General features: G+C 43.5%; 1 protein-coding gene across 1 annotated transcript in view; it reads left to right on the forward strand.

Moving 5' to 3' along the window:
• The first annotated feature begins 241 nt into the window (after positions 1-241).
• The window catches only part of LOC137359000 (probable G-protein coupled receptor 139), a 39,339-nt gene continuing 17,524 nt past the window's right edge, over positions 242-22,056 (forward strand). The window contains exon 1 of the mRNA XM_068025146.1: positions 242-422. Within this exon, the coding sequence (XP_067881247.1) occupies positions 242-422 (181 nt within the window). The remainder of the gene's footprint in view (positions 423-22,056) is intronic.

Consider the following 22,056-nt stretch of genomic DNA (forward strand, 5'->3'; position numbering starts at 1 on the left):
TTGGATTGAAAGGGGTTAACTGAACCTGTTTGTTCATTGACTGTAATTAATGTCAGTCTCCTTGGACACTAATTGTGTCACTGAAGGATTTCCCTCTTCTGTTAATACAGGACTGCTTTCAATGTGTTATCACATCGTGTCAGTCGAAGCATCACCCCCGGTTCTAACAGGGATCAGCAGCTCCAGAGAGAAGGAGAGGATAGGTCAAGATTTGCAAACAATAGATTGGAATGCTACAGCAATGGATTGGAATCTGAGAACAATAGATTTGAATGTTACAACAACGGGCAGAAGTTTATCGTACTGGTTTGACCGTCTTACTGCAGATTATTATAAGAAAACTTTAGCGAATCGAATTTATTATGCACTGAAGATGATGCAACACATTTATTATCCCATCCTCGCGATTGTTGGTGTCCCTGGTAAGTGTCTCTAGCCATCTATTAATTGTGTAAACCGTGATTAACTGTTTTACTGTTCTTACCAACTACAACCTCCGGAATATCGTCCTCCATGTGAACCTATTTGCTAAATAAACCCTGATCTCTGCCTTTGCTAAATCCAGACTGGACTATTCCAATGCTGTCCTGGTCACCCTCCATATCACAAACCGGCATAAATCACAGTCGATCTAAAACTTTGCTCTCCATATTCCAGCTCACACTGAATCTCGTTCACCCAACATCCCTGTGCTCAGTGGCCTGCATTGGCTTCTGTAGGGAAGAGTAGACAGGAAGACGTAAATGGGGTGTGTAAGAATGGTACCACAATAATTATGGGTGACTTTGATCCGCATGTCGATTGGGCAAATCAGATTGGCAAAGGTAGCCTGGAGAATTAGTTCATTGAGTGTGTTCTTGATAATTCCTTAGAGCAGTGCATTCTAGAGCCAACCAGGGAACAGGCTATTCTGGAACTAGAAATGTGCAATGAGACAGCATTTATCAAGAACCTCCATAGTAAAGGAAACTCTGGAAGACAATGATTATAGCATGATAGCATTTCACTGTTCTGATTGAAGGGAAAACTGCGGGTCTAAAACTAGTTATTGTTAAACCTAATTAAAGGTATTTATAAGACTATAAAGACAGAGCTAGCTAAGGTTAACTGGGGATCTAGGTTGAAAATTAGGAGAGTAGAGGTACAATGGCTGACTTTTAAGGAGATATTTAACAACTCTTAGCAAAGATTTATCTCAGTGAGAAAGAAAGTCTTGGAGAATGTTAAATCATACGTGGCTAAATAAGGAAGTTAAGGATAATATTAAATTGAAAGAAACACTGTTTAAATTTGCAAAGATTAGTGGTAGGTCTGAAAATTGGACAGATGTTAAGAACTAGCAACGGATGACGAAACAAAATAAAGACAGAAACGTAGAGTGTGGGAGAAAACCAATTCGTAAAATAAAAACAGAGTAATAGTTTCACGGGTATTTAAATTGGAAAAGAGGAACTAAAGTAAGTGTTAGTCCTCCAGAGAGTGAGTTTCGGGAATTAGTGAGAAACAAGGACATGGCAGAGGCATTGAACAGGTATGTTGTGTCTGTTTTCACCGTAGAAGACTAAGAAAATCTTCCAAAGATACCCAAATCAGGAGTCAAAAGGGAGAGAGGAACATAAAACAATCACTATTGCCAGAGTAAAAGTACTGGGAAAATTATTACACCTAAAGTCTGACAGGACCCACCATCCGTAGTTAACGAAAACAGTTAAAGATAATATTAAGCTTAAAGGAAAAGCATATAATGGTGCAATATTGGGTGGAAGGTCAGAGGATTGAATAGAATATGAAAAAGCATCAAAGAACAACTAAAAGATTAATAAGGATGGAAAAAATATAGTATGAGAGAAAGCTGGTGGCAAATATAAAGACTGATAGTAAAAGTTTCTATGAATATTTAAAGAAGAAAAAAATCTCTGGGCCTTTGATCTTGCTACGTTCTGATTTAAAATTGATGGGTTTAATTAGCTTTGGGTTTGGGACCTGATCATTGGGTTCTTCAGTGGGAGATGCACACTGGCCTTACTTTTAGCTTTCTGGTGGGGTCCACGAGTGTTGTTTACTTTAGGGTGTTTCCCTTCCCTTTTTCCCTTTACTATGGGCAGGATCTTTTTTCTAATCGACCCTATGTCCTTTGGGACATTTCTGCTCGCAGGTGGCTGTCTAGCTTTCACTGCACTCCCATGAGGCACTTCGACTACGTGAGGCATTCTCACCTTGGCGGTCTGTGACTCGTGGAATATCGCAGGGATCAGTGCTTGGGCCCCAGCTGTTACAATATATATCAATGATTAGGATGTGGGGAACAAAGTAATATTTCCAAGTTTGCAGACGACACAAAACTAGGTGGCAATGTGTGTTGTGAGGAAGATGCAAAGCGGCTTCAAGTGGATTTGGGCTGACTTATTGAGTGGGCAAGAACATGGCATATGGAATATAATGTGAAAAAATGTGAGGCTATCCACTCTGGTATGAGAAACAGATGTACAGAGTATTTCTTAAACGGTGAGAGATTTGAAAGTGTAGATGTAGAAAGGGACCTGGTCTCCTCTACATTGGGGAGACCAAACGCAGATTTGGTGACCGCATTGCGGAACACCTCCACTCAGTCCGCAAGCAGGACCCTGAGCTTCCGGTTGCTTGCCATTTCAACACTCCCCCCTGCTCTCATGCTCACATCTCTGTCCTGGGATTGCTGCAGTGTTCCAGTGAACACCAACGCAAGCAAGTGGGACAGCATCTCATTTATCGATTAGGCACACTATAGCCTGCTGGACTGAACATTGAGTTCAATCATTTCAGAGCATGACGAACCCCCATTTTACTTTTATTTTTAGTTATTTTTTCTTTTTTACATTTTTTACAACTTTTTTCATGTTTATTTCATTTCATCTTAGTTTGTTCAGATTGCTTACGCACTGTTTTTTTCATGTTTGGGCTTGCTGCTGTTCAACTTTCAGTCCGTTCACACCCTATTTGTACTAATGCTTTGTCTTTCAACACACCATTAACATATGGTTTGCCTTTGCTCCATGACCTTTTGGTCAGCTATGTGGCCTTGTCCAATCTACACCTTCTCCTTTGTTATCTCTTGCCCCACCCCCGCCTCACTTGCATGTAACTTTTGACATTTCTAATACTTGATAGTTCCGAAGAAGGGTCACTGACCCGAAACGTTAACTCGGCTTCTCTTTACACAGATGCGGCCAGACCTGCTGAGTGGTTCCAGCATTTCTTGTTTTTATTACAAAGGGATCTGGATGTTCTTCTCAATAAGTCTTTGAGAGGTACCATGCAGGTGGAGCAAGCAATTAGGAAAGCTAATGGAATGTAAGCCTTTATCGCATGAGATTTTGAGTACAGGAGTAGTGAAGTCTGGCTTCAATTGTATAGAACCTTTGTTAGACCACACCTGGAGTACTGTGTGCAGATTTGGTCCCCTTACCTTAGGAAGGATATTATTGCCATGGAGGGAGTGCAACAAAAGTTCATCAGACTTGTTCCCGGGATGGCGGGACTGTCCTATGAAGAGCGATTGGGGAAACTTGGTCTGTATTTTCTAGAGTTTCAAAGAATGTGTCGGAATCTCATTGAAACCTACCAAATATTTGAAGGGATATACATTGTCGATGCAGCTAAGATGTTTGCCGTGGTTCGGGAGTCTAGAACCAGTAAACACAATGTCATAGTTAGAGAAGAGCCATTTAGGACAGAGATGAGGAGAACTTTGTTCACGCTGAGGGTTTTGAATCTTTGGAATTCTCTACTCCAGAGGGCTGTGAAAGCTCAGTCATTGAGAATGTTTAAAGTAGAGATAGACAGATTTCTAAATACCAATGACATCAGGGGATCTAAGGATAGTGTGGAACAGACTCGATGGGCTGAATGGTCTACTCCTGCTCCTATGTTCCTAAGCTGCATAACTCTTTCAAATACGTGGTAATTTTGTTCAGGCTGCTTTTGGAGGGTTCAGCATTTTTGATGGTACGCCTCCAGTACTATCTCAGATGCGTCCAGGATAGCACTTTTAGTCACCTCATTATCTGGTGAACTTTCATCTGGCAACAGTGAATAAACCTGATGGGTTTTTCCTGTTACTTTGCTTCATAAAAACCGCGTCCAGCTCTCTGCCGGCCATTTTAGCTGCTTTGCAAACTTTTCAAAAGTGACGGAAAATTCTGCAGCATTCTCCTCATTGAACTTTGGAATGAATTGGGAGAAGTTTAAGAGCTCAGCATACGGTCCTGAGTTAGGGGTAGTTCCCTCACTAGCTGTGCCTTCACTGGATGTACTGGCTCTTCCTCTAGTTGTTTGAGCCGCCTTAACTCTCTTTCCTACTTCTCCTTCTGGAACACTCTTACTTTTTTTTCCTTTCTTAACACTCACTGCTCTTTCTCACTCTCTCTGGAATTCTAATTCTAGTCTCTTCTGTTCTAGTTTTACCTTAGCTAACATTACTCTATCTGTTAGTGATTATAATCCTGTTTGAGTCTTCAGCTTCAAGTGAAAAATTGTTGGCCACACGTTTTAGGATTTCGGGTTTTCTAACTTCTGGACAGAGAGTAATCCCTAACAGTCCAGCTACATTACTCAACTTTTCAACAGACAGGGATTTTAACCTGTTCCAAGTTTCTTCACTCTGTATGTTACTCCTTTACTGCCAATGTAACTCCTTCATTCAAAAAGGGAGGAAAGAGAGAAATTACAGGCCAGTTAGCTTCACATCTGCCTTATGGAAAATGTTAGAAACTATTCTTCAGGTCGTTATAGAAAAATTCAAGGTAATCAGGCAGAGTCAACATGGCTCTATGAAAGGTAAATCATGATAAGCAACTTACTGGAGTTCTTTGAAGGAGTAACATGTGCTGTGGATAAAGGGGAACCAGTGGTTGTGCTGTATTTAGATTTCCAGAATGCATTCGATAAGGTGCCACATCAAAGGTTATTGTAGAAAATAAAAGCTCATTGTGTAGGGCGTAACATATTGGCATGGATAGAAGATTGGTTAGCTATCAGGAAACAGAGTGTAGGCATAAATGGATCATTTTCTGTTTGGCAAGATGAAACGAGTAGTGTGCCACAGGGATCTGTATTGGGGCCTCAACCTTTTACAATTTATATGAATGACTTGGATGAAGGGACCTAAAGTATGGTTGCTACAGTTGCTAATGACACAATGATCGGTAGGAAAATAAGTTGTGAAGAGGACTTCAGGAGGTTACTAAAGGATATAGATATCTTATGCGAATGGGGAAATATCTGGCAAATGGAATACAACGTGGAAAAATATGGAATGGCCCATTTTAGCAGGAAGAATTAAAAATAAGCATATTATCTAAATGATGAGGTATTTCAGAGCTCTGAGATGCAGTGGGATCTGAGTGTCCTCATGCATGAAACGCAAAATGTTCGTGTGTAGGTGCAGCATGTCCTTAGGAAAGCTAATGGAATATTATCATTTATTGCGAGGGGAATTGTTTACAAAACAAGGGAGATGATGCTTCAGCTTTACAGGGCATTGGTGAGGCCACATAAGTGTACAGTATTGGACACTTTATTTAAGGAAGAATGTAAATGCGTTGGAAGCAGTTCAGAAAGGTTTCACTAGAAGAATACCTGGAATGAGCGGGTTGAATTATGTGGAAAGATTGAACAGGCTAGGTTTGTATCCTATTAATAATAAAAGCAAAATACTGCGGATGCTGGAAATCTGAAATAAAAACAAGAAATGCTGGAACCACTCAGCAGGTCTGGCAGCATCTGTGAAAAGAGAAGCAGAGTTAACGTTTCGGGTCAGTGAATTTTCTTCGGAACTGACAAATATTAGAAAAGTTACAGGTTATAAGCAAGTGAGGTGGGGGTGGGGCAAGAGATAACAAAGGAGGTCCAGATTGGACCAGGCCACATAGCTGACCAAAAGGTCATGGAGCAAAGGCAAACAATATGTTAATGGTGTGTTGAAAGACAAAGACTAATACACTGAATATTGAACAGCAGCAAGTGCAAGCCTGAAAAAAAAAACAGTGGGTAAACAAACTGAACAAACTGAGATGAAATGAAATAAATGCAAAAAAAAATGTAAAAAAAGGTAGAAAAAATAACTAAAAATGAAAGTAAAATGGGGGGCTGTCATGCTCTGAAATTATTGAACTCAATGTTCAGGCTGTAGTGTGCCTAATCGATAGATGAGATGCTGTTCCTCGACCTTGCGTTGATGTTCACTGGAACACTGCAGCAATCCCTGGACTGAGATGTGAGCATGAGAGCAGGGGGGAGTGTTGAAATGGCAAGCAACCGGAAGCTCAGGTTTGTATCCTCTTGAGTTTAGAAGAGTAAGAGGTGACTTGATTGAAACGTATAAGGTTCTGAAGGGTCTTGACAGGGTGGATGTGGAAAGGATGTATCCCCTTGTGGGAAAATCTAGAACTAGGGGTCACTATTTAAAACTAAGGGGTCGCCCATTTAAAACAGCGATGAGGGGAATGTTTTTCTCTCAGATCGTCGTGAATTTTTGGAAATCTCTTCCTCAAAAGGCAATGCTAGCAGAGTCTTTAAATATTTTTAAGGCAGAAGTGGATATATTCTTGATAAGGAAGTGGGTGAAAGTTTATCGGGGGTAGAAGGGAAAGTGGAGTAGTGGTTACATCAGATTAGCCATGATAGTATTGAATGGCAGAGCAGGCTGTCGGGGACGAGTGGCCTACTCATGCTCCTAATTGTACGTTCATATTTCTTAGTGTGCCCTGGCAGTGAAAACCACAATAAAACCTTCAATGAAATGTTTATAGTTTTTTCTAAGGATCAATTGTTTTTAACACTTCTTTGGCCACAGGAGAGGAACTAGAGGACTGGAGGACAGCGACTGTCGTATCATTATTCAAGAAGGGGACTAGGGATGAACCAGGTAATTACAGACCAGTGAGTCTAACCTCAGTGGCAGGGAAAATATTGGAAAAATTCTGAGGGGCAGGATTAATCTCCATTTGGAGAGGCAGGGATTAATCAAGGATCGTGAACATGGCTTTGTCGGGGGAGACCATGTCTAACAAACTTGATTTTAATTTTTCGAGGAGGTGATTAGATGTGTAGATGAGGTTAAAGCAGTTGATGTAGTCTCCATGGACCTAAGTAAGGCTTTTGATAAGGTCCCGTATGGGAAATTAGTCAAGAAGGTAAAAGCCCAATTTGGCAAATTGGATTCAAAATTGGCTTAGTGGCAGGAGGCAGAGCGTGATGGACAAGGGTTGTTTTTACAAGTGGAAGCCTGTGACCCGTGGTGTACCGTAGGTATCAGTGCTGGGACTCTTGCTGTTTGTAGTGTACTTTAATGGTTTAGACGTGAATATAGGAGGCATGATCAGTAAGTTCGCAGATGACACAAAGATTGGTAGTGTCGTAAATAGTGAGAAGGAATGCCTTAGATTCCAGGACGATAAAGATGGGCTAATAAGATGGACAGTGCAGTGGCAAATGGAATTTAATCCTTGCAATTCTGAGGTTATGCATTTTGGGAGGAGTGACAGGGCAAGGGAATATACAATGGATAGTGGGACCCTAGGATGTACAGAGGGTCAGAGGGGCATTGATGTACTAGTCTATAGATCACTGAATGCAACAGCACAGGTAGGTAAGCTGGTTCGGAAGTCATATGGGATACTTGCCTTTATTAGCCGAGGCAAAGAATATAAGAGCAGGGAGATTATGTTGGAGCTGTATAAAATGCTAGTTCGGCCACAGCTGGAGCACTGTGTACAGTTCTGGTCGTCGCACTATCGGAAGGATGTGGTTGAGCTGCAGACGGAGCACAGGAGATTCACCTGGATGTTTCCTGGGCTGGAGCATTTCAGTCATGAAGAGTGATTGGATAGGTTCGGATTTTTTTTCTTAGAGCAGAGAAGGTTGAGTCCGGACCTGACTGAGGGATACAAAATTATGAGGGGCATTGATAGGGTGTATAGGAATACACTTTTCCCTCAGTGGAGGTATCCAGTAACCAGGGGCATAGATTGAAACTAAGGGGCAGGAGGTTAATATGGGTGTTGAGGAAAGGAAATCACCCAGCGGGTGGCTGGAATCGGGAACATGCTGCCTGTCGAGGCAGGAACCCTCACAACATTTAAGAAGTATTTAGATAAGCAATTGAAAAGCCATAGCATACAAGGCTACGGGCCAACTGCTGAAAAATGGGATCAGAATAAATAGGCTTGATGGCCGGCATGGACACAGTGGGCTGAAGGGCCTATTTCTGTGCTGTATGACTCTATGACACTTCCAATTTCTCGTTTCTGGCCGGGTTACGATCACCAGAACCTCCGGATTTCTGTCACAGCCAAGTAAGGAGGGGTCCCAGGTTCCCCTCTTGTCCTATCTTTTATTTGATCACAACGTTTTTTTTTACTTTTTAGCAGTGGACGTGCTGACCACCTCAATAAGTATTTTACACATTTACCTTTGTTGTGATTGTGAAAGGACCAATAGGACAGGCTTTCTTGAGTTTCAGCAAGAAGTGAGTTTATTATACGTAACAATCTAAACTGGATCTAAATAAAACAATAAAAATGTACGTTACAAATTCAAGCACACTCACACGAAAATTACATATGAATAAATTACATTTGTGGTTGGATTAGAATCCAAAATAAATTAAAAATAAACAGGGTCAGTAAGGTTGGATAATTCTATGGTTTGCGCCTTTGGCACCCGTATGTATGAGTTTCTGTCATCTGCAAGATTTGAAAGTATTATTTTATTACATATAATTTTATGTCATTTATCTATCTATCATATGTCAGAAAGAGCACTGACTCTAATGCCGACCCCTGAGAAACAGTACTGTAAACCCACCAGACTTAATAATGACATATTAAACACTTCTCTCTGTTTTCTGTCCCTCAGTCACTGTCATACCCACGCTATCAATGTCACATTAATCTATGTGTTCCATTTTTCGTAACAAGTCTATGAAATGTCATTTGATCACAAGCCTTCTGAAAGTCCATGAAATAACATGAAACATGCTAGCCTTACCAACACTCACAGTTATGTCGTCAATAAACTTGATCAAGATTATCAGACATGATTTTGTTTCACCTATCTGTGCTGTTTGTTATTTATTATCCCATGTTTTTCCAAGAGAGAGATGCATTTTTACGGCCTCCAGAAATTTCCAACCACCGACATTAGACTGGTCAGTAGTTGCAGGGTTGATCTAATGTCTTCTTTTGTAAACAGGGTGTAACATTTTCAGTATTCCAGTCATCTGATAGCACTCTCATATCCAAGGAGGATTCAAAGCTTCTGGCCAGTGCCTCTGCTATTTCCACAACTCCTTCTCTCAACAAACCTCATATATCCCATCTGGACAGGATACATCTTCTACTTTATTGTGGAACAAAAAGTGTTGGATTGAAAGGAGTTAGCTGAACTTGTTTGTTCAGTGACTGTAATTAATGTCAGTCACCATAGATCCTAATTGTGCCACTGGAGGAATTCCCTGTTCGATTTAAAAGGGACTCATTTCAATGTGTTATCACATTGTGTCAGTGGGATTGTCACCCCAGCAATAACAGAGATCCAGGGTTGCAGAGAGACGGAGAGGATGCAATGAATAGATTGGAATGTTACAATGGGCAGAAGGAGTTTATCCTATTGGTTAGGCGCAGTTACTGCAAATTATTTTTGGAGGACATTAGTTTATCAGAACTATTTTGCACTGAATATGATTAAAAAAATTTACTATCCCATCCTCGCTATTATTGGTGTCCTTTATAAGTCGCTATTAGATCTATAAACCATATTTCACTGATTTAATGTCCTTGTCATCTACATCTTGGGAAGACATAAGCCTTTGTCTTCATTCTCTGTCACAAACTCTATTCCCTATCCACTATCTGCATTCCCCTCCCTGCCCAATTTGCAGTTGAAACAGAGTGTTTGCAACCTCCGTGTTCTATTCATACCTGAGCTGAGTTCATCTCCATATGCTCTCCATCTCCAAACCTGCCTACTACCACCTCTGTCATAGCACTTGTCTCCAGCTCTGCCTCAGCCCATTTGCTGAATAAACACTCATCTGTGCCTTTCTTAAATCCACATTTGACTATTCCAATTCTGTCCTGGCCATCCGCCCAGTTATAAACCTCCATAAACCACAGCCCATCCAGAACTCTGCTGCCGGTATTCGAGCTCACACCGAATCCCGATCACCCATCACCCCTGTGTTCACTGATCTACATTGACTCCCAGTCTAGCAGCTCCTCAATTTTAATATTCTCATTCTTGTGTTTGAATCTCTCCATGGCCTCACCCCTCCAATTAGTTCCATTCCCCTGTCGATTTCACATAATCATATGCCTTAAAGTATTTTTCCACTTCCATTTTCAAAGTGAGTTTCTTTCACACTATAACTTCCCCTGCTATAATTTTCACGCTCTGCTGCCACTGGTGCCAACATTATGGATACCTGCATCCATAAAATGATGTGAACTGCACAGCCAGCCACTTCTAGTGTGGCCATCACAGTGCCTTATGCTGGACAGGGACCTTGTCTGGGTATAACATTAGTGTGAGGAGGGTTTTGAATTGGCGTCAGTTTACCATTCCAGCAGCTTTGATGTACTTCTTTGAAACTTGGTCTGCGTATGTCCACTGACAGTCTGTGTTAGTCACTCTCAGCTGATCCCACATTCAACAGCACGGTAAACACCCTCTAGTGTTATTTAAAAGGACCAGGCATCCAAATTACAGGTGAGTGGCATTTGACTTACTCCTGTTAATGCAAAGTTAGTGGAGGTGCTGTGGATGGTTTTCTGGAGGTTGTGTTGTGAGCTGCTGCAGACATTTAGGCAGAACAGAGGATTTGGTGACACAACTCTGGACGATGTATAAGGACTGCAGTTACAGTGTCTCTGGGTCTGGAACATGACCAACAAATGGAGCAGAGGCTGCAGAGAGGGGGAGCTCTGTAATGAGGGAGGATGAGGTGGCTTTGCCCTACCCACCCCGACTTTTCCAAGAGAACATTTCCTACCGACACTCAACCCGGGAGCAGTGTGTGAAGCGACTCTGATTCAATAGGGAGGTGGTTACAAAGCTGTGTCACCTCCTGCAACACGACCTGGAGCCTCACACCATGGCGTGGACGAATCTGTTGGTAGCCGTTAATGTCACAGTTTCATTGAACTTCTATGTATCTGGAACTTTCCAGGCAGGAGTGGGTGATGCATCCTTTATCTCTCTCTATGCTGTCCATTGCTGTATCTGTTGAGTGATGGAAGCCATCTATGTCAAGTGAGGTGAATATATCATTTTCTGAATTAGCTGGGAGAAGCTGGAAGAGAGGTCCCGTGTCTTTGTCAGGATATCGGGACTCCTGATGGTGCAGGAGTTTCTGCGGGGCCCCCATGTCAACGGTGGAACTGAAAGTACTCTCATTCCATTAATGTACAGTTGATGTGTGAGCATGCGCAAGTACCTCATGTTGGTGAATGTCCACTGTCCTGGCAGCAGCCCCGAAAACTTCATTCTGAAGCAGTCAGCCGGTCCCAACACTTTGGGTCTCCATGCAGATCCAGAATGTGGCTCATGTCCTCTCATCTCTAGACAATCCCCTCCCCCACACAACACCACCAGATGAAGCAATGCTTCCGATGTCTGAACCGCTCGGGGGGAGCCCTCCAGTACACACTGGAGCAGATGTCCAAGTTCATGGTGTTCTGCTGCACCCTTCATATCATCACCGTCATGACGACACAGGCATTGGCACCAGGAATCCGGAGGCGACCGCAGGAGGAGGAGGAAGAGGAGGCAGGGAGGATATTCCCTGGATGGCTTTGACCCAGAAACGCTGTCAGAGAGTTCCTGCTAAGATTCTGTTTCCCATCGGACAACATCCCTTTCCCAACATGCATGCCCCATTCTCCACCATTACACCCATCTGAAACGGCCCATCACAGTGCCCCCTTGGTCAACATCCTGCAATAAAAATCACCAACAAAAACCTTTTCATTCACATCTGAAGGGCCTGTTTCAGTGCTGCATCTCTCTTTGACTCTATTTTGATCCAACAACACATCCAATTATACAAAGAAAACTGAACTGTTCACCGTCATTTATTCCCATAGTCCTTGTCTTGTGGGTCCCTTCGAAATGCCTAGTGCTCCGACAGTGTTTCCCCAGTGGCTGCAGCATGGCTTGTGGAAGGCTGCTGACTTTCAATGGGGGAGACTGCAGGTGGCCTTGTTGGACGTCCTTGAGCAGCTCTGGGCCTTGAGGACTCGGATTCTGACTGCACCACCTCGACATGGGCAGCAGCTCCAGCAATGGTGACATCTGAGTCCTATGTATTATAACTCGTTTGTGACCCAGCCCTCCGGTGAGCTGACACATGAACTATCCTTTCCCCCTGGCCAGGCTGCAGCTCACTCCTGCTCGGTGACTCACCGCGTGCAGATTCCGTCTCTATACCAGCCTCTAAGGTTATCGCAGTGTAAGTATTTGATCTGGTGAGTATCAGACCAAGTGATGGGGCTTCACCATCAGTGCTGTGCTGCTGCTCTCTCTCGGTCACCTGGAGCTGCTGTGACTGGGCTGTTGGCAGTTTTGCGTTGCCATTGGAAAGTATAAAATCAGAAAGGGAGGTTTGGGGTGAGGGATTGTGGGTGGGATGGAAACCAGTACGTCCATGGTCCCTGGATCTGCAGCTTGTACATCATCCCAGACAGTAGGATGAGGAGGAGGTGGGAGTTAAGAAGGAACATACGGCATGAATACAGCATCATCCTGAATGCCGTCGGTAATGCCGGATGCTACGGGCTCTGCCACAGCCAGTCCCATGATGTGGAGAACCATATCCTCACTCTGGCTCAGCAGATGAAGGTAGCCCTGGCCCCTGCTTCTTCACTGGTGCTCCCTATGATTATGGGCCGCCTTGTCCCGTAGGAGTGGGCAGAATATCAGTGATTGTGTTGCACTGTGTTTAAGTGATGTGCCTGCCATAGCTGAATAGCTGGAGGTACGTGGAGGCAGTGAGAGTTGTGTATGAGGGTGATATCAGGGGAATATGTATGAGGCTGAGATGGAGTAGGTGAATGTTACGTTTGTGTAATGAGTCTTAGGGACTGTTGATAGGTGACTGGTGGGGGTTTGGTACATTGAGCAGTGTGAGAGGTTGGTGGTGTTGGGGGTAGGAGATGCTGCCATGTGGAGATAAATTCACTGACATCGACCACCCGTATGAGCTCATTAAACTTCTTCTGGCTCTGCTGCCCGATCTTCGGGGCCAGATTTCTTGCATTGACCTCCCTGGCCACCTGCTCCCATTCCATTCGGATGGCATTCCTTGTGGGTCTGCACCCCACCCCACAGAAACATGGTCTCTCTCCTCCTGTCAACCTCCATGACTAAGGCCTCCAGAGCTTCATATGTGCACCGTAGAGCTCTGTCTCTGTCCTAGTATTCCAATTACCTTGTGTCCAATTACAGCAGTCACAGTCAGCAGCAGCAGCAGCCTCCTGTGATTCAGTGTAGCTTTCCTTTAAGAGGGACAGACTGCCTTTTAGAGCTGAACCGTGGCTGAAACACGAGCCAGCCTCACACACAGTTACGCCCCTGTTAATCGTGCAGACAGACAGTATTGTGGGTCACCCTGGGCGGCACGAAGAATTCACGGAAATGAGGAGGCAGCATGACGTTTGTGTGTCACCTGCCTCAACAGCGAACGAGCACGAGCAGATCATAACCCCCGCTGCCCAAAACGCGATGCAAGCCCGATTTTCTCTCCCTTTCTATTTCCCTCATTCACGTTCTCTCCCTCCCTCTCTCTCTCTTCACTCTCTGGCTTTTGCTCAGAAAATCAGAGATTAATGCAGCACAGGAGGAGGATATTCGGCCCTTTATGTCAGTGATATCTCTTTGAAAGTGTTCTCTAATTATTTCCTCTCCCCTCCTCTTTCCCCAGACGCCTGCAGTTTTTCCTATTAAAGTATTTGTTCAATTTCCTTTTGAAAGATATTACTGTATCTGCTTCCACCATATTTTCAGGCAGTGAATTCTAGATTCCAACAACTCGCTGTGTAAGAAAATATTCCTTACTTCACCTCTGGTTCTTTTCCAATTATCTTCAATCTGTGTCTTCTTAATATAACACTTTCTGACACAGGAAACAGTTTCACATTAATTCCCCCATCACAACACTCCATTATTTTGGATTCTATATTAAATCTCATCTTACCTGTCACTGTTCTAAAGATAACAATCCCAGTTTTTCCAATCTCTCCACGTAACTGAATTCCCAGATCCCTGGTACCATTCTTGTAAATTGTGTCTTTATCTTCACTAAGTCCTTGCCATCCTTACCAAAGTGTGGTGATCAGAATTGGACACAATTCTCCAGTGGGACCTAACCAATGATGTATAAATATCAGCGTTTCCTCCTGAGTTTATTGCCCTGTGCCTCTCTCTCTAACACCAAGGACACTGCATATTACCTTCAAAGATCTGTGTATGTACACCCCAGGTCTCTCTAATCCTGCACCCACTTTATAATTGTACAATTTAGTTTATATTGTTTCTCCTCATACTATAGACTATGTACTGTTGTCGCCCAAATAGCGAGGTGGTACTATTTACCCAGTTAGTGAGACGGAGGTAGAAGAAAAATATGTGGCAAATTTCTGCGTGCAAAAACTGTAGGGCAGTAACAGTTGGGGATTTCAGCTACCATAATATCAACTGGGAGACAAACAGTTTGAAAGGCACATAGTGGACAAAATTCTTGTATTACATTCAAAAGAACTTTTTTAGCCAGCACGTAACAAACCCAACGAGAAGGGCGACAATTCTAGATTTAGTTTTCAGTAAGGAAGCTGGGCAAGTGGAGGAGGTAACAGTGCACTACCATTTTGGAGATAGTGACCATATTACAGTACGTTTTAGCATAATCCTGGAAAAGGACAGAGGTAAAATAGGAGTAGAAGTTCTAAATTGTGGGAAGGCAAATTTTATAAAACTGAGTGGTAATCTGTCGAAATTGTACCGGATGCAGCTACTTGAAGGAAAATCAGTGGCAAAACAGTGGGAGGCATTCAAAAGCGAGACACCACAGGCACAGTGTAGATATGTCCCACAATGATAAAGGGTGGTGCTGCCACATCTACAGCCCCCGGTTATCTCGCAGCATACAACGTAGGTTAAAGCAGAAAAAAAGAAAGCTTATGACGATCACAGAAATCTTAATACATTCGAAAGCCCAGAGGAGTATTGAAAGTGCAAGCGGAAGTAAAAACGGAAATTAGAAAATCAAAGAGAGGACATGAAAATTATTTTTAGAACTAGAACATTACAGCGCAGTACAGGCTCTTCGGCCCTCGATGTTGCGGCGACCTGTGAAACCATCTGACCCACACTATTCCATTTTCATCCATATGTCTAGCCAATGACCACTTAAATGCCCTTAAAGTTGGCGAATCTACTACTGTTGCAGGCAGGGCGTTCCACGCCCCTACTACTCTCTGTGTAAAGAAACTACCTCTGACATCTGCCCTATATCTATCACCCCTCAACTTAAAGCTATGTCCCCTCGTGTTTTCCATCACCATCCGAGGAAAAAGGCTCTCACTATCCACCCTGTCCAACCCTCTGATTATCTTCTATGTCTCTATTAAGCCACCTCTCCTCCTCCTTCTCTCCAACCTCAAGTCCCTCAGCCTTTCCTCATAAGACCTTCCCTCCATACCAGGCAACATCCTAGTAAATCTCCTCTGCACCCTTTCCAAAGCTTCCACATCCTTCCAATAATGCGGTGACCAGAACTGCACGCAATACTCTAGGTGCGGCCTCACCAGAGTTTTGTACAGCTGCAGCATGACCTCGTGGCTCCGAAACTCGATCCCCCTACTAATAAAAGCTAACACATAATATGCCTTCTTAACAGCCCTATTAACCTGGGTAGCAACTTTCAGGGATTTATGTACCTGGACACCAAGATCTCTCTGTTCATCTACACTACCAAGAATCTTCACATCAGCCCAGTACTCTGCATTCCTGTTACTCCTTGCAAAGTGAATTACCTCACAGTTTTCCGCATCAAACTCCATTTGCCATCTCTCAGCCCAGCTCTGCAGCCTATCTATGTCCCTCTGTACCCTGCAACATCCTTCGGCACTATCCACAACTCCACCGACCTTCGTGTCATCCGCAAATTTACTAACCCACCCTTCTACACCCTCTTCCAGGTCATTTATAAAAGTGACAAACGGCAGTGGCCCCAAAACAGATCCTTGCGGTACACCACTAGTAACTAAACTCCAGGATGAACATTTGCCATCAACCACCACCCTCTGTCTTCTTTCAGCTAGCCAATTTCTGATCCAAAGCTCTAAATCACCTTCAACCCCATACTTCCGTATTTTCTGCAATAGCCTACCGTGGGGAACCTTATCAAACGCCTTACTGAAATCCATATACACCACATCAACTGCTTTACCCTCATCCACCTGTTTGGTCACCTCGAAAAACTCAATAAGGTTTGTGAGGCACGACCTACCCTTCACAAAACCGTGCTGACTATCGCTAATGAACTTATTCTTTTCAAGATGATTATAAATCCTGTCTCTCATAACCTTTTCCAACATTTTACCCACAACCGAAGTAAGGCTCACAGGTCTATAATTACCAGAGCTGTCTCTACTCCCCTTCTTGAACAAGGGGACAACATTTGCTATCCTCCAGTCTTCCGGCACTATTCCTGTCGACAATGATGACATAAAGATCAAGGACAAAGGCTCCGCAATCTCCTCCCTGGCTTCCCAGTGAATCCTAGGATAAATCCCATCTGGCCCAGGGGACTTATCTATTTTCACACTTTACAAAATTGATAACACCTCCTCCTTGTGAACCTCAATCCCATCTATCCTAGTAGTCTGAATCTCAGTATTCTCCTTGACAACATTTTCTTTCTCTACTGTAAATACTCACGAAAAATATTCATTTAACGCTTCCCCTATCTCCTCTTATTCCACACACAACTTCCCGCTACTATCCTTGATTGGCCCTAATCTAACTCTAGTCATTCTTTTATTCCTGATATACCTATAGAAAGCCTTAGGGTTTTCCTTGATCCTATCCGCCAATGACTTCTCGTGTCCTCTCCTTGCTCTTCTTGGCTCTCCCTTTAGATCCTTCCTGGCTAGCTTGCAACTCTCAAGCGCCCTAACTGAGCCTTCATGTCTCATCCTAACATAAGCCTTCTTTTTCCTCTTGACAAGCGCTTCAACTTCTTTAGTAAACCACGGCTCCCTCGCTCGGCGGGTGAAATCAAGGTACACCCTCAGATGATTTATCATTAAGAGCAAGAGGATAACTAAGAAAAGTCCCAAATCAGAGATGTACAAAGGAACTTATGCGTGGATGCAAAATATGTGGGCATGTTTCTTAATATGTCTCTGTCTTAACAAATAAGCGGGATGATACAGACATTGTAGTTAAAGAGGAGGAGTGTGAAATATTAGACACAATCAGCATAATGAGAGAGGAAGCACGAGAGTGTCTGACATTCTGGAAGGTGAATGAATCGCAAGGGCCGGATGGATTGTATCCCAGGTTGTTAAAGGAAGCCATGAAGGAAAGGAAAAAAACGGATGCGCTGTGGATCATCTTCAAATCCTCACTAGTTACAGGCAATGTACCAGACGATTGGAGGTCAGCAAACGTTGTACCATTGTTTAGAAAGGATGCGAGGTATAGGCCAAATAATTATAGGCTGGTCCATCTGACCTCGGTGGTGGTTAAGTTATTGCAATCAATTCTGAGAGATAGGATAAACTACTACTTAGAAGGGCACGGATTAATCAGAGATCGTCAGCATGGATTTGTTAAGGGAAGCTTAAGTCTTACTAACGTAATTAATTTTTTTGAGGAAGTAACAAGAAGGATTTATGAGGTTAGTGCAGCGGATGTGGTCTGCATGGATTTTAGCAAAGCATTTGACAACGTCCCACATGGCAGACTGGTCAGAAAAATGAAAGCCCATGTGATGCAGGGGAATGTGGCAGGTGGATCCAACATTGTCTCAGTGACAGGAAAAAAAGTGTAATAGTCGACAGATATTTTTTGTGAATGCAAATATGTTTCCAGTGCTTTCCACAGGGTTCAGTGTTGGGTCCCTTGCAGTTTCTGGTATATATTAATGACGTGTACTTAAATGTGGGAGGCATGATTGGGAAATTTGCTGATGGCACATAATTGGCTGTATAGTTGATAGTGATGAGGATAGCCGTAGACTCCAGAATTATATTAATGGTTTGGTTGAGTGGGCATAAAAGTGGCAAATGAAATTCAATCCAGATAATTGTGAGGTAATAGATTTGGGGAGGGGAAATAAATCGAGGGAATACACAATAATGGGTGGATATTAAAAGGTGCAGAAGAAGTGAGAGGCGTTGGAGTGCATGTCCACAGATCCCTGAAAGTGGCAGGATAGGAAGATAGTGTGGTGAAGAAGGCATAAGAAATGCTTTCCTTTGTTGGCCAAGGTATAGATTAAAAAGCAGGGATGTAAGGCTGGAACTGTATAAAACACTGGTTGGGCCACAGTTGGAGTATTGCATACAGTTCTGGTCACCACATTATAGAAAGGACATAATTGCTCTGGAGAGTACAAAGGAGATTTCCAAGAATGCTGACAGGGCTTGAAATGCAGCTATGAGGAAAGATTGGATAGGCTAGGGTTTTCTTTTCCTTGGTACAGAGGAGGCTGAGGGACGACTTAATTGAGGGGAACAAAATTATGAGAGACCTAGATAGAGTAGGAGGAAGGACCTGTTCCCCCTAGCGGAAGGTCAATGACCAGGGGGCACAGATGTAAGGTGATTGCTAGAATAATTAGAGGGGACATGAGGAAACACTTTTGTACCCGGAGAGTGATGGGTGGCTGGAATTCACTGCCAGGAACGGCTGTGGAGGCAGAAACCCTCAACTCATTCAAAGGTCCCTGGATATGTACAGAAGTGCTGCAACCTGCAATGCTATGGAGCACGTACTAGAAGGTGGGAGTAGATTGTGCGGCAATTCATTTCGGTCGGCACGGACACGATGGGCTGAATGGTCTCCTTCTCTGCCGTAATTGTTCTATGGTTTTATGGCGCATACTTCCGACTCAAATGTATTACTTCACTGTGTTAAGTTACATCTGCCAGGTGCCTGCCCATTTCACCAGTCAGTCTCTCTGCTCCTGAAGTCTGTTACTTTCCTTTTCACTGGTTCTTAACATTTCTGAGTTTCCTCAATTAAGTCGTCCCTCAGCCTCCCCTGTTCCAAAGAAAAGAAAACCCTAGCCTATCCAATCTTTCCTCATAGCTGCATTTCAATCCCTGTCAACATTCTTGGAAATCTGCCATCTGAAAACTTTGACATTATCCCCTCTGTGCTCAAGCCCATTGCATTAACATACAGCAACAGTGATCCGAACAGTGACCCTGGGGAACACCACGGTGTACTTCCCTCCAGCCTGAACAACAACCATTCTCCACTACTCTCTGCTTTCTGGCACTGAGCTAATTCTGAGTCATGTTGGCACTGAAAATAAAAAGAGCTGTATTTATACGGTGCTTTTCTCGACCACCGAAGGTCACAAAGCACCCTATATGCAATGAGTACGTTTTAAAGTGTAGTCACTCTTGTAATTTATGAAGCACAGCAAGTTCCCACAAGCAGTAATGTGATAATGATCAGATCTGTTTTGTGATATTGACTGAATGATAAATATTGACCAGGACACCTGGAACAATTCCCATGCTCTGCTTCTACATAGTACGATGGGATTTGTAACATCCACCTGAGAGGGCAGAAGGGGTCTGGGTTTAAGATTTCATTCGATAGATGGCATCTCCGACAGTGCAACACTCCCTCGGTACTGTCACTGCAGTGTCAGTCTTGATTCTTATGATCAAGTCCTGCAGTGACGCTTGATCCTCGAAGCTGGTGACTGAAAGGGAGAGAGCGACAAACTGAGCCACCGCTGACGTTGGCCATTTAATCCCAAGTGTATCTAGTTTGGTAATACAGCTGTTATGTGGTACGTCATCAAACACCTGTGAAATATTCCAGGCAGGAAAAAATCATAAAATCAGGGAATATCATTGCACTGAAAGAGGCCATTTGGTCCATCAAGTCAGTGCTGGCCCTTTTGAAGAGTTTCCAGATAGTCCTACACCATGGCTCTTACCCAGATTCTTCCATTTTTTGTCCTAAGATATTTATCTTCTGGAATCTACTATTGAATATTTATCCTTTAGCCTATCAGGTAATACATTGCAAATCTGAAATATCCAACAAAAAATTCTCGTGTCACCTCTGCTTCGTTTTTCTAATCACCGTAAATCTGTGTCCTCTGGTTAACGGCCCCTTACACATTGGAAACAGTTTCACTTTATTTAATTTACATAAACCCTTCACAATGTTAACCATCTCTATCAGCTCTCCATTGAAAATTCCGTGCCAGAGTCCCTTCTAGAGTCATCGATGCAGAGAGTCGTACAGAATAGAAACAGGCCCTTCGGCCCACCGCGTCCATGCAGACCTTAATGCCTATCTATACTAATCCCACTTGCCTGCGTTAATTCCGTATTCCTCTATGCCTTGCTCATTCAAGTACCTGTCCAGATTCCTCTCAAATATTGCTACTATTCCTGCCTCCACCACGTCCTCTGGCAGCTCATTCCAGATACACACTATTCTTCGAGTGAAAAATTTACTCCTTTGATCCCCTTTAAAGCTCCTTCCTCTCACCTTAAATCTATGCCCTCGAGTTTTAGTCACCCCTATCATGGGTAGGAGATTCTTGCTATCTACCCCATCTATGCCTCTCATCATTTTATATACATCTATCATGTCCCCTCTCAGCTTCCTTCGCTCCAGGGGAAGCAGACCCAGCCTATCCAATCTCTCTTTATACCTCAGGTCCTCCAGAATCTTTTCTGGGTGCAGAATCCTTTCTGCACCCTTTCTAGCTTAATATCATCTTTCCTGTAGTGCGGCGACCAGAACTGCACACAGTACTCCAAATGCGGCCTAATCAACATTACGTACAACTGCAACATGACGCCCCAACTCTTGTACTCAATGCCGCGGCCGATGAAGGCAAGCATACCATACGCCTTCATCACCACCCTGTCTACCTGTGTTGCCACTTTCAGGGAACTATGCGCCTGCAAGCCAAGGTCTCTCTGCTTAACAACACTCCACAGGGCCCTGGCATTCACTGTATATGTCCTGCCCCAGTTTAACTTCCCAAAATGCATCACTTCTAACTTGTCTACGTTAAATTCATTTTACCAATCCCTTGCCCACTTTCCCAGTTTATCTATATCCTGTAGTAACCTTGTACAACCTTCTTTACTGTACACTATACCGCCCATTTTGGTGTCATCTGAAACTTACTAATCATGCCCCCTACATTCACATCCAAGTCATTAATATATATGACGAACAAGAGAGGGCCCATCGCCGATCCCTGTGGCACACCACTTGTCATCGAACTCCAATCTACCACCCTCTTTCATATTCAATTTGCTAGCTCACCCTGGATCCCATATGTTCGAACCTTCTGGACCAGCCTACCATGCAGAACCTTGTCAAAGGCCTTGCTAAAGTCTATGTAGACAATTTCCATCGGCCTGTCCTCGTCAATGCTCTTGGTCACCTCCTCGAAAAACGCAATCAAATTCGTGAGACATGATTTCCCATGCACAAAGCCATGCTGGCTATGCCTAATCAGAGGATGCCTTTCCAAATGCATTTCGATCCTGTCTCTCAGAATTCCTTTCAATACCTTTCCCTCCACTGCTGCCAGGCTCTCTGGCCTGCAGTTTCCTAGCTTGTCCCTGCTGCCATTCTTAAATAAAGGGACAACATTATCTGTCCTCCAGTCTTCCAGTACTTCAGCCGATGATACAGAAATATCTACCAAGGCGCCAGCAATCTCCTGCCTTGCTTCCCATAGCATCCTGGGATACACCTGGTCAGGCCCTGGGGATTTATCTACCTTAATGCACTTCAAAA

This window comes from Heterodontus francisci, unplaced genomic scaffold (genome assembly GCF_036365525.1).
Source record: "Heterodontus francisci isolate sHetFra1 unplaced genomic scaffold, sHetFra1.hap1 HAP1_SCAFFOLD_300, whole genome shotgun sequence".
Taxonomy (NCBI): Eukaryota; Metazoa; Chordata; class Chondrichthyes; order Heterodontiformes; family Heterodontidae; genus Heterodontus; species Heterodontus francisci.